We start from the raw sequence: 15,947 nt of genomic DNA on the forward strand, positions 1-15,947 counted from the left end.
AAAATTGAACTTTGCATTTTAGAAACAAACAAAAAAGTATCAAAAAGAAGGAGTGCAGGGGAATAGTCCCAAACCTCCTCTTGTCCCTGAGTAGCTTGTGGATGAGCACATTTCCTTTTCCTAGCCCCAAGTCAGACACCCACTTTTCTGGCTACAATTCTTGAGTTGCATCAGTCAGTCTTGAGGCAAATTCTGTCTAGTACAGCAGCTTCCTCCTTTTTCTGACATACCTGAATCATTATGGAGTTGGGAAAAACAATCTACAGGAAAGCTACTTTGTGCCTATGATATACATGCTTGTACATGCACATATTTGAGAAATATATTAAAGTTGGTCTTTATCTAGGAAAAAGCTGTAGTCAACTCTAATAGTTGTGTAAATTATTTTGTCTGAGAGAAAAAAAAAAAAAGCTGGCCTAGAGATCTAATTCTTACTGCTTGTATTTTGAAAGATAGCATGAAACTGATGGATATGTGGGCTGTCTGCTGTCCATTTGAGAGCTCTGTGAGAGCTCTATTGGTTTTAGAGTGTATGAGTTTATGATGTTTAAATTTATGTAAAAACTAACTGCGTACTAAGGCAGTACTGCAGCGTAGAGGATTTGCTACACAGTAAGGATAATGGATACTTTTTGATAATGAAATGCGGTACAATAAAGCTATTTTGCTGAGTGTTTACAGGAATCTGACCTCCAAAGTACCCATTATTTGGGAACAGTGAAATAACTCTCTTGATTAGTTTTAGCATTCTCTATGGTTATTTTTAACCAAATAATAGATCATTATTAGCTTGCTTTTATGTGATTTCACCTTGGTTTTACATCTTTGTTGGTGGCACGGAAAGTGGGATTGAGTGCACCCTCAGCAAGTTTACTGATGACACCAGGCTGTGTGGTGCAGTTGACACGCAGGAGGGAAGGGATGCCATCCAGAAGGACCTTGACAGGCTTGAGAGGTGGGCCCATGAGAACTGCATGAAGTTCAACAAGGCCAAGTGCAAGGTCCTGCAGGTGGGTTGGCGCAATCCCGAGCACAAATACAGGGCAGGTGGAGAATGGATTGAGAGCAGCCCTGAGGAGAAGGACTTGAGAGTGTTGGTTGATGAAAAGTTCAACATGAGCCTGCTGTGTGCGCTGGCAGCCCAGAAGGCCAACCGTGTGTTGGATTGCATCAAAAGAAATGTGACCAGAAGCTCAAGGGAGGTGATTCTGCCCCTCTACTCCACTCTGGTGAGACCCCAACTGGAGTACTGTGTCCAGCTCTGGGGTCCCCAACATAAGAAGGACATGGAGCTGTTGTGGCAAGTCTGGAGGAGGACCACGAAGCTGATCAGAGGGCTGGAGCACCTCTCCTGTGAAGCCAGGCTGAGTGAGTTGGGATTGTTCAGCCTGGAGAAGAGAAGGCTCTGGGGAGACCTTCTAGCAGCGTTCCAGTACCTAAAGGGGACCTACAGGAAAGCTGGAGTGGGACTGTTTACAAGGGCATGCAGTGGTAGGACAAGGGTTAATGGCTTCAAACAGAAGGAGAGTAGATTTAGGTTAGATATAAGGAAGAAATTCTTTACCATGAGGGTGGTGAGGCACTGGAACAGGTTGCTTAGAGAGGTTGTGGATGCCCCATCCCTGGAAGTGTTTAAGACCAGGTTGGATGAGGCTTTGGGCAACGTGGTCTAGTGGAGGGTGTCCCTGCCCGTGGCAAGGGGTTGGAACTTAGATGATCTTTGAGGTCCCTTCCAACGCAAACCATACTATGATTCTATAGTTTGGAAACTTCTGTTTAATTTTTAGCACAATTCCTGTAGTCTGGAGGTGAGTAATAAAAAATTCTGTTGACCAGTTTCAGTGGTGTGATAACAAAAGTACACAGTTTCTTAATTTACTCAGAAACAGGTAACTTCATTAATTCAGAAAATTTTAAAAATTTGAAGTAGTAGAAGAATGTCTGAATTCATCTGGTGCTTGGCATGATTACTGCAGGATGATTTGTACTGTAAATAGTGAACAAAGGGTGCAGCCCTGCGTCTGGAAAAGGTCATTCTTGACTGCAGAGTCATCTGATCACTCTATCACATAAAGCTTCCTTCACCAGAACTACTTCTAGCTTTCCAGGAATGGCTGAATCCTTTCCGGAGTGATTGGTACTTCATATCATGGGATCACTTCAAGTTTTATTAACTGTGTGAGACATCTTATCTTCAGTTATGTTTTTCATGCCTGTTTTCTGTAAATGCTGTGATGCAGAAAAAGTCAGACTTGAAAGTGGTAATAGGGATTTTGCAGCATCTTTAATTTACTCTCCTCGGTAATTCTCCCCATCACCCCTTGCCTACAACTAGACCTGTGTGACTGTGTCAAAGTGGAACAAGACATGTCTTTTATCCTCTTATTTTGCCACGATACGTGTATCCAATGACCACTTAAAACATAGGCAACAGTTCTGCCTATTCTGTGTATATCAATATAAACTGTTATATATTCCCTGTTTACTCCAGAGACATTCATAAACTGTTTTCATCCTCCGGCTACCCTTAAAATATAGAAGTTGGTTGTAATGTTGCTGTTAAAGATTAGTCTTTCTTTTAATGGTAAAGTAATTCTTTAGTTTACCTGAACGGAAGTTGAAAGAAAACTCTGTTATTCAAGCAAGTAACTGATAGTGTTAGTTCTCTGTTTTTTGTAGGTTTTATTACACATATTTCTTATTTACAATTCTTGGAGTAAAGTAAGTATCTGATTATTGACACTGCCAAAGTATTTCTTTTTTTTCAACTTTGGATGCCAACAAATAATATTCTTAGACTAGTCAGATGAAAAAAGGCAACTGGGAGGCATGTCATGCCCAATTAGGTAAAAGTTGAGTTCACATTTCTGGTGTGGAGAGTCTGAGAGCCTTTACTATCTGAGGCTCATCCAGACAAAAGGGAAAAGGAATTGATAGTTACATATTTGCTAGAGAGAAGCTAGTTGAGTCTTAGTCTATATAGGTACATTCTTATCTTGTGGGGATTTTTCATTATGAGAGAGAGTGACACGAGACAGGGAGCGGGGAAGGAGGAAGGATATTTGGGTTGGAAACCAAATGGTAAGTAGTACCAGTTAGACACAACCAGTAAATGGCTAGGATCAACCTAAGCTATCTTATTTTCTAGTTAGGGCTGATCTGAACTCTGGCAACCATAAAGGCAAAGCGCGGGTATCTGTTGCAGAGGCGCAGTGAAAGCTCTAAGGCATGGATGGGTGTTGTGATTAGAACAGTGAAACAAGAGCATAATTTAGATGACAGTTTAAAAGGATCTGTGTCAAAAAATTGAAATAGTATGCAAAAGGTGGTGAGAATATGAAACAAGTTTTAACTGTGTTGAGAGTAAAATTGGATTTTACACCTATTTGCGTAGGATGAGGAGGTGAATTGTAGAAGCAGCTTGGTGGCAACTCTAGAAAGATGGCCAAGCTGAAGGCCAAAGGCACTCAGAGGCCTCCCACAAATATAAAGAAGAAAAGGTAAAGACTTGATGGCTGGAGTGTCAACAAAAATTTGTGAGATGTCATATAGACTTACTGCTTTTATACCGAGTACCCTCTTGTTCTTCGTATGTTCTGGCACTCTTTGGCACCCAGAGATAAGACTGTAATGGGAGAGAAAAGGGAGGAGGATTAACATTTTTAGGGAGAGAAAATGAAGGCACCAGGAACACCAAACTGTATGCTCAAAGAACGATATAAATGAGCTTTTAAAGAAATCACATCTTTCCTATTTTATAGTGTAAGAGCTCATTAGAATTCAAGTGGTAGAAGAGAAGAATAGGAAGTTTCTGGAGCTCCTCTTTGAAAGGACCTGTCAGTCCAATGTGGCAATCAGCCTTTTCATAGAAGTGGGAAACCTGACAGTGCTGCTCACTGGAGAACAATGTTGGAGGTAAAGAGGAGTGAGAAGAGAGAAACAGTAAAAATATTAGACTATCAACATTAGGGAGCCCCTGAATTCAGAGGTAAAATGAAAAACCATAAAGCTGATTCAATTCCAGCAATGTCCTTAACACACTCTTTAACAAACAAACCATGTGAAAACTTCAAAGGCTTTTTAATCTCCAGCAGCTTAGGATCTTTACTGGCTCCACAAAATAAAATACAGGAAAAGGGTAGGGGGGAAAAAAAGAGGAAATCGCTAGCAGTCAATATATGTTACAAGTTTTGAAGAATTGTTAAAAAGAACTTAGCTATAAAAGTTGATGTGGGATTTATTATCAGCAGGAGCAAGCAGAAATCTTCACAGGTAGGCCTGTTGCAAGGTGAATATTTTGAATAATGTGAAGCCATCTAACTTGTCCTAAAAAAAAGTTCTCTGGTCATGGTGTTGTATGGATTGGCAACGTTAATTTTTAAAATGTCGTGTAGCATGCTGAAGAAGGTTGAAGAAACTGGAGGAATGCTACTGTAGTAGCAGTATTTAGAAAGGTTAATATAAATCCTTGTTATATTTACTGGGACAAAGTTAGGAGACATTGCAAATAATGACAATGGCAGTTACGTAGGAATTGTGGTCATGTGCTAAGCTGCACCTATTCAAACAAAATAAGCTTGGTTTTGTTGAGAAATAAACTTACAGATTTTAGAGGAAAAATGTAGCCTGTAGCTACAGAAAGGAGGACTATATCCTTAAAAGCAGTGAATCAGCTAAGTTTGTTAGTCACAGTGGGCAATCAGCTCATCATAAACTATTAATTTAAAGCTGTGGCAAATAAGTGCTGGCCTTGGATGTAGAAACTGGGGGATTGATGAGTAGGAGTAAGTGGTGGAATTAACGCTCAATGTGGCACTTGTGGGACCACAACAAAAAGTCATGAATTCAGATCTGATGTATGCTCTTCAGAAGGAGCTCTGGGAAATTGTAACAGGTGCCTGATTCCAAAACTGCAAAATCCCTTACAGTAAAAGATTTAGCATTAAACTTATGAAGGAGATTGTTTAAATACCTTCACACAGCACAAAAAACAGATATGAGAGATAATATAATTATTAGCAATGTGTATTACATGGGTCATGCCTGAAAATAAAGCCTAACAAAGTGAAGATATGTGCATTAATCAGTGAGTATGTTAATTAGCAGCCAATTGATTCTCTGCTACCTTTATCACGTGCTGATGTCTTCAGACAAAGACTCATTGGAAGATACAGTTTAGCCCAACATGAGATGGGCATTAATCAAAAACAGGTTATTAAGCTTAAGAGAGAGATAACTAGATACAGTTCTATGGCCTCTGCCATGTACAGGAGTTACTATGATTTCTGAAGTTAGCAGAACTTTTTGTCACCAACATACAGGGTGAAATCTTTGTACTGTTGAAATTAGTGACGCTATATTTCGAAGACTTAGGTTTTGAGCATATATTGGTTTTAATCATGAAAATGTGCTAGATGATCATTAGTCATCTGTTTTTGCAGTTACACAGAATTGCCTTTTCCTGAATAAAGGTATTGTTTTACTTTACAAAAACAGATAATTGAAAACATCAGAAATGTAAAGTATCTTCGAACGTGTTTTTAGAGTGTGTTCATTTAATCCCGTAGAATTTAGCAGACATTTTCCTGTTTAAATAACCTGATCTGTTTTTAGTGTTCAAAACCTGATCTTATTTTTGAGAGTGCAACACAGTATTGACCATGAGAAAACACTGGCTAAGGAAGGAAGAAGTAAAATTTGAGGAAAGATTTAACACACAGTTTCATTTATGATAATGTCAAATACTATTGCCAGTATACTGCAGTCTCCAATGTAGATTCTACTGTGCATGACTGCAGTGTTTAGTATTTTTTTACTTTTTCTATGTGCTCTGAGAAACGATTCAATAGAAAAACCTCTGCTTTCTGTAGGGAGGTGCGGTGAGTTGGTCATATTCCTAATATTAAAGAACAGATTAATATTCCTTTCTGCTGCTGTTTTAGTAATGTTAAGTGAATGGTTGAGGTAAACACGGCCTTCAATATGGTCTATGTAGTTTGATAATCTTGGTTGCATTAATACTACTACTTTGAAGAGAAATTGTGTTGAATTATAAGGTCTTAAGTCTATTTAGCTTTAAGGAATTCTGTTTATTTATAAAGTAAAATTGCAGTATTGCTGTCCAGTCTCTCACATGTTTATCATTGTGACACATACTTTGGGAAATGAGATGTAATCAATTAGTTTTCACCTGACACTCCTACGGCTCTCATGTCGTATGTAAACACGAGCGGCAGCGTCGTGGCCTGGGTGCAGTGAGGAGGTGCGAGGTGAGCAGCAGTGGGCTGGAGTGCGAGTCACTCACTTTCCCAGGTTAGTGTTCTCCTCCTCAGAGCTTATCGTACTTTGTTACTACGGCCAGATTTAGATCCTTAAATTAGCAGCTGCTTTAGGGAGAAATTTCCAGATGATCACTTTTATCATTTCAGTGGTTTTAGTTGTATGTCATTTTACTCTCTAGGGAAGTTGTTGTCTGTGAGTTGCTGGGAGGGGGTGAGGACGAGATGGCTGGGGAAGCTTTGTTAGCTTTCTGCTTTTGAAGCAGAATGAATTGAACTGGTTGAGGCAGTAATGAAGTTGTGAGAAGGATTCTATCCTGTGAAGGTGGCTTTTCATTGTACATGTTTCATTGTTGTTGCATTTTTAATTAATTAAGAAAAAAATAATAAGTGAAAGAAATAATTTTAACAATACTGCTTAGCTTGAAGGAGTAGAATTAAGCTCAGTTGTTTGCTGTGCAGATGCTAATTCATTTAGAATTAGAAAGTAATATTTTACAGGAGTTTGTCTTGTACAGTACTGTATGTAGGAGATACAGCTTGTCAAGTATCATATTATTGTGATGCCGTGTTAGGACTTAGTTGTTCATTTTTTCGCTGAAGGAACAGAACTCTCTTACCAAGACTGTGGGGTCAGCAGTATCTAATCCACTCTAAAGGGACTTTCTGGTGATGTTATTTAGCAGGGCTGTGGGCCATGTTCACGAGTGCCAGTGGGAGTAGGATGGACAGAGGAGGCAAGGATGCAGGGAGTCTTGTAGAGGGTGCTGGGAAATGACCCTAACTACTGTTAAATACTAGTATTCTGAAAACAGCCACGGGCCCCATTTGAGACCGCAGATTTAGCTGTGCTTGACACTTTAATGTTTGCAATCCTCATTTCATATACCTCCTTTAGAATTTATAAAATGTACAGCTGATATTTAAATAAAAATTTAAAAAGGAAAAGCTATGTGGCTGAAGGTTAGCTTTTCAGTGAAGAACGTGCTGTTTGGCTAGATGTGTCAGCATGGTTTGCAGTGAGTGCTGTGACACATTGGTAACTTTTTCTTACTGTCCATGGGGTAGGAATGGTGTTCCTTTAATGTTTTCTTAAGCAATCATATCTGAATATGTTGCCTCCTGAGTGGTATTCTATGAAAACAAATAGTAGACCAGAATACAGTGAGTTCTCTTAAAAGTAACACTGTTAAAAAGGAATAATAACAGTAACATTCTTGGGCATTGCATGTTTGTTAGAGATCATCTACTTTGACCTTTCTAAATGTCATTGTTTCACGTGATAGGATTGTACTTACAGTACTTGAGAGCAATAGTTTCCTCAAATGTGTATTAAATTATTTTTAGAGACCGTGTTTTTAGGGTGATGTGCAAATGTGTATGGCCTAAACTATTTTATCTGAAGTGATGCATTTGTCTAAAAATACCCCCTCCCAAAAAAAAAAAATAAAAATCTAGCATTTCATCCACATAAAACACATGTTGAAAAGGGGACCAGGAATATGTTGTGTTGTGAAGACAGCCTGGTGATAATGATGGGGGAAATTGTGCAATGATACCTTTTGGGGAAATGCTGGGGGATAGCTAGTCCTCCAAAATGTCCTGTGAGATGCGACAGTAAGGTTTCTTCTCGTATATGTTTCAGGACATTGTTACCAAAGCAGCAGCTCTGGCTGAGGAGAAAATTCTTTTAGTATCCTTCTGACTTGTGCTCTCTTTTCTAGCTGACAGTCACAGCTCTCCCAGAGAAGACACTCCAACTGGGAGCATGGATTCTCTTTCTTCCCAGTCTCCGACACCTGCCTTCTCTAGTAGCCCCCCTGGGCTCCTGGATGGAAATCACCTTATTATGGACAGCAGAGATCTTGCAGGCTGGACAACAAATCTGTAAGTAACCTGAATATTAAGTAATGATTTTTCCACTAGTATCATTGTGCATGTGAAACGCATTTCCCTTTTCAGTTTGGTGGCGAGTGATTTTTAGAAATTACATATAGTTGTGTTTGTTTTCTTCTGCAACAAAAAGGTATGTGTTTATATATTGTGTGGAGCTTAGAGGCTACTTGAATGTAGGAAAGAAATGTTCTAGGTTTCTGAAGAAAAAGTGCATTTTACTGTAACCTGTTATAAAATTTTAAATGTTTTTTTTATTCAGGCAATGAATATGTAAGTTAATCTCTGTACGATGTATTACCCTAGTTTTATTTCAAGACAGTGTTAAGCTACACTTAGATGTAGGGCTATTAAGATTTAGGGCCAAATTTTGGATTTGGATAAATACACTGTAATGAGTGTGTGCTCAGATGCTGTTGTCTAAGAACATTATCGTTGTTGATCTGTCCTTAAATTAAATGCCTGTTTTCCAATGAAAGTATAGTCTGTCACTTCCAGTAGACTCTGTAGATGTTCAGGTTTTGAGCATGACTTCAGTGTAGCGAAAAAATTGACATTACAATGGTAGCCCTATCTTTGTAATACATATTGAGGTTTGATACACAGAAGCTGAACTTAACTTGTTTTTTAAATCAGAAGTTGAACTTGAATTGAATTCTCTGGTTTGCTATTCATATAAACTTTAACATATCAAGACAAAGTTTTCCAGCCTTCAGTGCCAAGAAGGTGGAAGGAGTAGGTCTGGAGAAAAGATTTGTTACAAATATTTTCCATAATGGCATTCTGAGTAGCCCGTTCTGTTTATGAAGTGTGTAAAAAATATATGTGTAGGCATATGTAGCACATGAGAATATATAGATGGCTGTATGATGGGATTATATTTCTATATGGACACACAAATAATTAACTGCTGATTAGAGTACTTATTAGCTAGAACAATATTTCTCACATGTATTGAAAGAATTCTGGTTTTATAGGTATTTTACACAAATGTCTTTTCTTCAGTAGAGGACTGAAGTTACTTTTTCCTTATCCTCTTGTGCTGTCCTGTGGTAGTGGGTAGGTTTAACAATAAGTTGTATTTGACGAAGAGAGGTACCTGTGTGAAAAACATACTGTAGATGGTATAAAACTGGAATGTTTATGAAAGCAAGCATAGCTAATTAAGGAACACGGGGTTAGCAGAACATTGATAATGTCAATTCAGAGAATAAAAGAAGGAAGTGTTGGTTTTATCCAGAGGGTTTAGGAACTTCAGGTGTTAGAAGGAACATTACGTTTTTTGTCTCTGTTAATTTTCATCTATAATTGTACTGCTGTTTTGGAAACTTTGTTTGATGGCTTAAGGTTTTGTGTTCAGTTGGAAACAGTACTTAAACAGTTTTGTTTGGCAGGAAAAAAAAAAGTGCATGGTATGTGCATCTAGATTATTTGTCAAAAGCAGTTTCTTTCTTCCACTCACCTGTCTGTGAAGTTTGCTTAAGAGCTACCTCTGTAACAAGCCTGGACGGTGACAGAGTAGTCTGTGAATGGTACATTTTTTCTTTCCTCTACTTTCCCACCCTAAATTGGCTTCTCTTCCCCTTCTGGTTCTGATGACTCAAAGGGCCTTGCCTTAACAAAAAAACCCCACAACAAAACAAACCCAAAACACCCCAAACCAACAAAACAACCCCAAACCGCACCACTGCATTAATGGCAGAGGTAGATGTCAGCAACGGAGAATGCACTCAGTGGACTTCAGCAGCCATTGTGCATCATGGGGTCCTGGGGGCAGGGAAAGGCGGTGATTGACTTGCTGTTGTGTACCTGTGGTAGCTGTCACAGCTCCAGGAAATGTAGCATTGGCTGTTGAGCTTTCCTTTGGTTGTAGACTATTCTAACAAATTGGACCGTCCCAGAATTAGGTGGAGAACAATCCTTTGTGTTTCTGACCAGCAGGTCAAGGGAGGTGATTCTGCCCCTCTACGCTCTTGTGAGACCTCGCCTGGAGTACTGCATCCAGCTGTGGGGGCCCCAGTACAGGAGAGACATAGAGCTGTTGGAGAGGGTCCAGAGGAGGGCCACGAAGCTGATCAGAGGGCTGGAGCACCTCTTCTATGAGGACAGGCTGAGAGAGTTGGGATTGTTCAGCCTGGAGAAAAGGCGGCTCCAGGGAGATCTAATTGCAGCTTACCAGTACCTGAAGGGGCCTACAGGAAAGATGGTGAGGGACTGTTTATCAGGGAGTGTAGTGACAGGACGAGGCGTAATGGGCTCAAGCTGAAGGAGGGTTGATTTAGAGTAGATGTTAGAAAGAAATTCTTTACTGTTAGAGTGGTGAGGTAGTGGAACAGGTTGCCCAGAGAGGTTGTGGATGCCCCATCCCTGGAAGTGTTTAAGGCCAGGTTGGATGAGGCTTTGGGCAACGTGGTCTAGTGGAGGGTGTCCCTGCCTGTAGCAGGGGGGGTTGGAACTAGGTGATCTTTGAGGTCCCTTCCAACCCAAACTATTCTATGATTTCAAAATATTTTGAATTTTCTGCCAAATTGGAACAAAACCAATTTAAAGTCTCAGTATCCTCTCTAAAATAGTATTGCAGGTCTTCACTGAGCTACAGTAAATACTATACTGAGTCTAGGGGAGATGGAAGTACAAAAGGATCCGGTTTCTCAAGTTTCTGCTGATGTTTATAACACGTGGTTGTTACTTGTAAGAGATCGATTACTATGGAGTTATGCAGTCAACAAGGTGATGGTGACTTCTTTGAGGTAGAAGAGTTGCTTGCATTGTTTCCCAGGGGAGGGATGTTGCATTGTGGGTCAAGAGATGTCAGATAACCCAAGGTTGGTTTATATCAGTAGTTTGTTTTAAGCAAGAACATGTGATGGATAGCAAGAATACTTTTTGTGGTATTTGTGTTCAAGAAAGGAAAAGCTTGTTTTTTCCTGAGCGATAGCGGTTGTTACCATGATGTTTCCTGGCAGAGGTTTTTTGTGATCCATGCTCTTTTCTTGTCCCACCTTTAAAAACAAAAGGAGCTACAGCTTCCAGCATGGTGAGAGGAGCACCAAATGAAGGCAAATACACCCTCCCCTCCTGGCTGGCACTAGAGGGGAGGGCATGGCCAGAGTGGTGAAAGAAGCTGAGAGAGCAAGGGCTATACCACCAATCTGAAATGTCTCACAAAGCCCTGACTGCTCAATTGTCACGTCAGTATTTAAAGATGTACTATGCATACGGTGTAACTGGAAGGTGATGTTTCACATATGTGCCATTTTGAAGCCCTGCTAAGCTGTTGGTTTTCATGTCTATAAGCGTGTGTCTGCCTGATGCTAGACTTTCTTTGAAAGCTCTGTGTGGATCAGACATATGCCCTGTGTTGTCATGTACTGCTGTAGGGGTGAGTAGAGAGTTGGGTGATGGTTGGCTCCTACTGCCGCGGTCGCAGTGGAGACCCAGGTTTGCTGTTCTAAGATTATCTTGCACCTTAAACTTTTTTCAGCCTTTTTCCTGAAGATATTTTTAACTTCACACTTCCATCTAGAGCCAAATACTAAAAATAAATACTTTTTTTTTTTTTTTTCATACACTCTATGGTAGAACATACAGAGCTTTTTTCCCCTGTCAGTCACAAAGTTTAAGAGTAGTTTATGCAGACGCAGGATTCAAACTCCAAATAGCCCAGGATGGGCAAATTACCTTTTCTACTTGATGGAGCACTGTGTCATAAACATGTATTGTTTGAAAATCCCTTCTATCCAAGGATGCTTAGCACAAGGTAGTCTCAGACATAAACTGATAATTAGGGTAGTGAGCTGGATAGAATATTCCTCCCTTGTAGTGCTCTCCACTGGTAGGGGCATTTTTTTCCCTTTAAGGCAGAGCAACAATGACAATCTCAGCTTAATGTTCTCCAAAGCATTTGCATTCTTTCTTTTTTGTCTCTGCTTTAACTGTCCATACAAACTTGCCCTCAAGCTACAGAAATAACATTGTACAGCCATCTATCTTCCTCAGGTTCCACTGGAACCACTGTCAAAGTCTACTTTGCTCTGACATAGCTCCAGGTGGTTACTGTTTCTGTCAGGAGAGCATGTTTCAGACTGTTTTGGGACTAATGTCATTATAGTTTCACCAGCAGTACATTCTCAAGATGATCGCTATTTCCCTCAATGCCACAGTTGCTTCGGGGGGGGGGGGGGGGGGGGGAAAGAGTTTCCATTTTAGATGCACCCAGTTCCTTGCACATCCCTTCTAATTCAGATTGCTACCATAGCCGGTGTTCTGAAGGTAAGCAGTGTCTTCTAGGTGAAATGCGGCTATCCATACAGGCATTCTTTAGCAGCTTTCTTTGATTTGTATCTTCTGATATTTGAGACACTGGAAAACAGGCAATATTCCCTATTTGAGGAATTTGCCAATATAAAAGTTTGTAAAGTTTAATGTACAAATACAGTGATATTTGCCATGTCGTGCCTTGGTTTTAACAAGTAGGTCATGTATTGTAACATTTTATTCCCTCTGTACAGAATAGATATATTTTGTGAGTTGCCCATAATATTATTCTGACCTGTATTTAAATAAAAAACCCCAACCCTAACCAAGCAAACTCCCAACCATCTTCCAGTCCTCTTTCTTACTTCCCCAGTTAGTGCATGTGGATCTGGTTTGTGGGGTGGTGGTATTTGTTTCTAACTTTTTTTTTTTTTGGTGAAGACTCTGAACTAGATTAATTAGTTCCCTTTATCCAGCTCATAGTTGAGCCACGCAGGGAGTTATGCCAATGTTTCTCTGAAATACCTTATAGTGTCACATCGTGGCATAGAAGAGTCCACACGGAATATTAGTGCGAGGCACGTAATGTAGTGAAATTCGTCCTCTGGCTTAATTTCTCTGTTCTATGCAGCTTCTGGTTTTCCTATTGCATTTGCTCAAAAAGGAAATAAGTCTGCCGTGTCTTTTTTGCAAGAGGCTTGAGAGCTCTTTGCTGGAGGATGCGACCCTGACATTACTTGCTGCCTTCGTGATTGGCACTGAAAAATAGACACCTTAATCACTCAGATTTTTTTTTTATTTCTATGGTGTATTCCTATGAAACTCAAATTTTTAATCATTCAAAATATGTAGTTTCCAAAGAGGAGTTCAGAATTTCAGATACTAAGAAGCTGACTAGCTTTTCTAAGCTAGTCCCCAACCTGTTTTGATAATAGTGATGGATGGTCTTGGTTTTGGAGATACCTATTAGAAGAGGTTATGGATAGCTCTTAAAGTGCAATTGACTTGTGGAACAATAGTCGATCTTCCCTTTTACATGCAGTTGAAAGCCAGTGATACATGGTTTGACTTTCATCCTATTATGTTGTGGCTTTACACATGCAAACAATATATAGATACAGTGATAGCTAATCTAGGTATATACATCTGTGCATAATAAATATATCTAAACAAGTAAAGGTACAGTGTAAGTTAGAGGCTGTAAAAGACAACAATTCTTTTCATTAATGTCCTCATGTAGTGAAGCAAAAGATACAATATCACACATGAAGTGATAAAATTCAATTAAAAAAAGGCAAGGGGAACTTTTTTGTGGCCGTTGTGGTTTGATTATAGAATTTACTATTTGGCTTCGGTTACCTATATCAAACTGTTTTCAATCTTCAACCTCTTTTATATTGTTCAGGTGCTATTGACATATTTTTTTCCCAATTCTGTTTTATTATGCATTAGAAATTATTACTTTTGAGCATAGTTGAGCATTTATAACTAACTCTGTGCCAAAAAAGGCAATTATGGTAGCTGATGTCTCTTCTTTGAGAAGTAGGAGCACACTGTATATTAAACTGTGGGACTTTGTATTTGAATCCATCTGAAGTTCCAGGTCCTGCACCAGATTTTCTTCAGAAAAAACATTACTTATTCTGGTTTGGCTTTGTGGTCTGTGCATACTCAAGTTCCCAATGCATTTTGATTCGCTGAATCTGTGTAAGGCTTGGGCATGCCCTACTTCCATCTCCTCCTTCAAATTGCTGCACCTCCTATGTCTCTTCTGACCGAGGTGTTACCTTTTTACATCTGGGTTAGCTACTGGACTCCCATGTTTGGTCTTGTACGTGTCTGCGTGCTCGTGTCACTGTTGGTTTGGCTGAGGTGCTGCTTTGACGAGAGGTCCTTCCCGGCAGCTGTAGAGCCCATTGCCTCTAATCCTAGCAGAAGGGGTCATAAGGCAGTTACTTTCTGTTATCTTAGAGGGAAAGGAGATTGTGCCTAATACTGGTCTTGAGAATATTGAATTGCCTTAGTTCCCAAACTCAGGCTACCTGCAAGAGTTCCAGAATTTCAGAGTAAGGACTAGTTTCACTCATCTTGACCTTCAGTAATTCAGGATGCTGGTGTTCATCAAGCTCTTCACTGACTTCCCAGTGGGCCAGAACCATTTATTGATATGAGGTCTGTTTTATTCAGCCTTTCCCAGAGTGTTGGCTATAACAGCAGCTCACCTCCGATGGATTAGTGTAGGTTTCCCTTATCGCAATGACTGATTTGTTGAAAGGTGGATTACAAGTCATGTCCTAAAACACTGTGGACTGTCTTCTATCTGTTTTCACTCGACCTTGGAATGAACCAAAAAAGCTGAACGCTTGGTATTCTCTGGACTCGGTATGTGTTGTAATTAATCTTTCTGAGGATCTTTTTCTGATAAGGAAAGATTTGTTACTGTAACCAACCTATTGTTGTCATGTGATCTATTTGTGCTTACAGTACAATGCCCTATGCCAGGGTTTATCTACAGAGCTTATGGACCTACCCCTCACAGGGCTGGGTTTTCAGAATTGGGTCAGACTCTTCTTTTTTGGTTGGAAGATCCCTACATTATCTGCATGATCTCTTCTTCATTCAGATCATGAAAACTAATGTCTTGTTCCTCAGCTGGAAAGTTCATTTTCGGGATCTGAGACTACAGGATCTCCGGGTTTCCTAGGGAGCTGGAACATGGTGACTTCTGATGGTTGCTCTGGGTGGAGTCATGGTGCAGGATATGGGGTAGCCTTCCTCAAGATGATGATACTGTCTGAGTATCTCTTTACCTTGCCTCCTCCTCTTTCCCTCTCTAACCCTTTGGGATTTTGCAACTGGAGGGAATGGAAAGCATCCTGTCCCTCAAACTGAGTGCGTGTATGAGTGGGGGTGCATGGCTTGTTAAAGCAGTTACATTTCAGGGCTCAGAATAGTGAGATTCATAGTTTTCAAACTGAATCCCACCTTGGATGCTGCTGTAGGAGCATGTAAGATACAGTCCTGACAGTCCAAACACTGAAGATACTCAAAACCCAGAGGAGAAATAAAAGCACCAATGTAAATGGCTTTTCAGGAACATGCAAGGGTCCAGCAACAGAGGAAATAACCCACTCTTTCTTTCATTTCTTTTGCAGTTGTTCTTTATTGGTTCTTCTGACACTAAAATATTCTGTTACCCATCTCCATGGTGTATACGTGCTACACTATGGGCATCGTTTTTGGGTTTTTAATATCCACAGAGGCTTTCAAAATGGTGATGAGAGCCATGCTGTGCAGCATCCTGAGTGCTTTCAGGGTCTTTGACTAGGCTGGGAAGAAGCTACTCGTTCTTCGTGAAATGTCAGGCTGTTCAAATTCCCAGTGAGCAAACTGATGTTAAAAGAGCTATCAGATGGCAAGGGAGGGCAGAAATAGTGGTGTTCTGCACATAACAGAAGCCTTGGAGGTAGTTATTAATTTTGTTTGACTGCTGAATGAATTCACATCAGCCTTGTTATA

At 40.0% G+C, this 15,947-nt stretch overlaps 1 protein-coding gene across 3 annotated transcripts in view; it reads left to right on the forward strand.

Annotated features, from left to right (window-relative positions):
* The window catches only part of ARHGAP10 (Rho GTPase activating protein 10), a 153,551-nt gene that overhangs the window by 121,009 nt on the left and 16,595 nt on the right, over positions 1-15,947 (forward strand). For all 3 annotated transcript variants that reach the window (XM_075751268.1, XM_075751269.1, XM_075751267.1), the window contains one exon: positions 8,003-8,165. In XM_075751268.1, coding sequence (XP_075607383.1) covers positions 8,003-8,165 — 163 coding nt within the window. The remainder of the gene's footprint in view (positions 1-8,002; positions 8,166-15,947) is intronic.

The sequence above is a fragment of the Balearica regulorum genome, chromosome 4 (genome assembly GCF_011004875.1).
Source record: "Balearica regulorum gibbericeps isolate bBalReg1 chromosome 4, bBalReg1.pri, whole genome shotgun sequence".
NCBI classification, from domain to species: Eukaryota; Metazoa; Chordata; class Aves; order Gruiformes; family Gruidae; genus Balearica; species Balearica regulorum.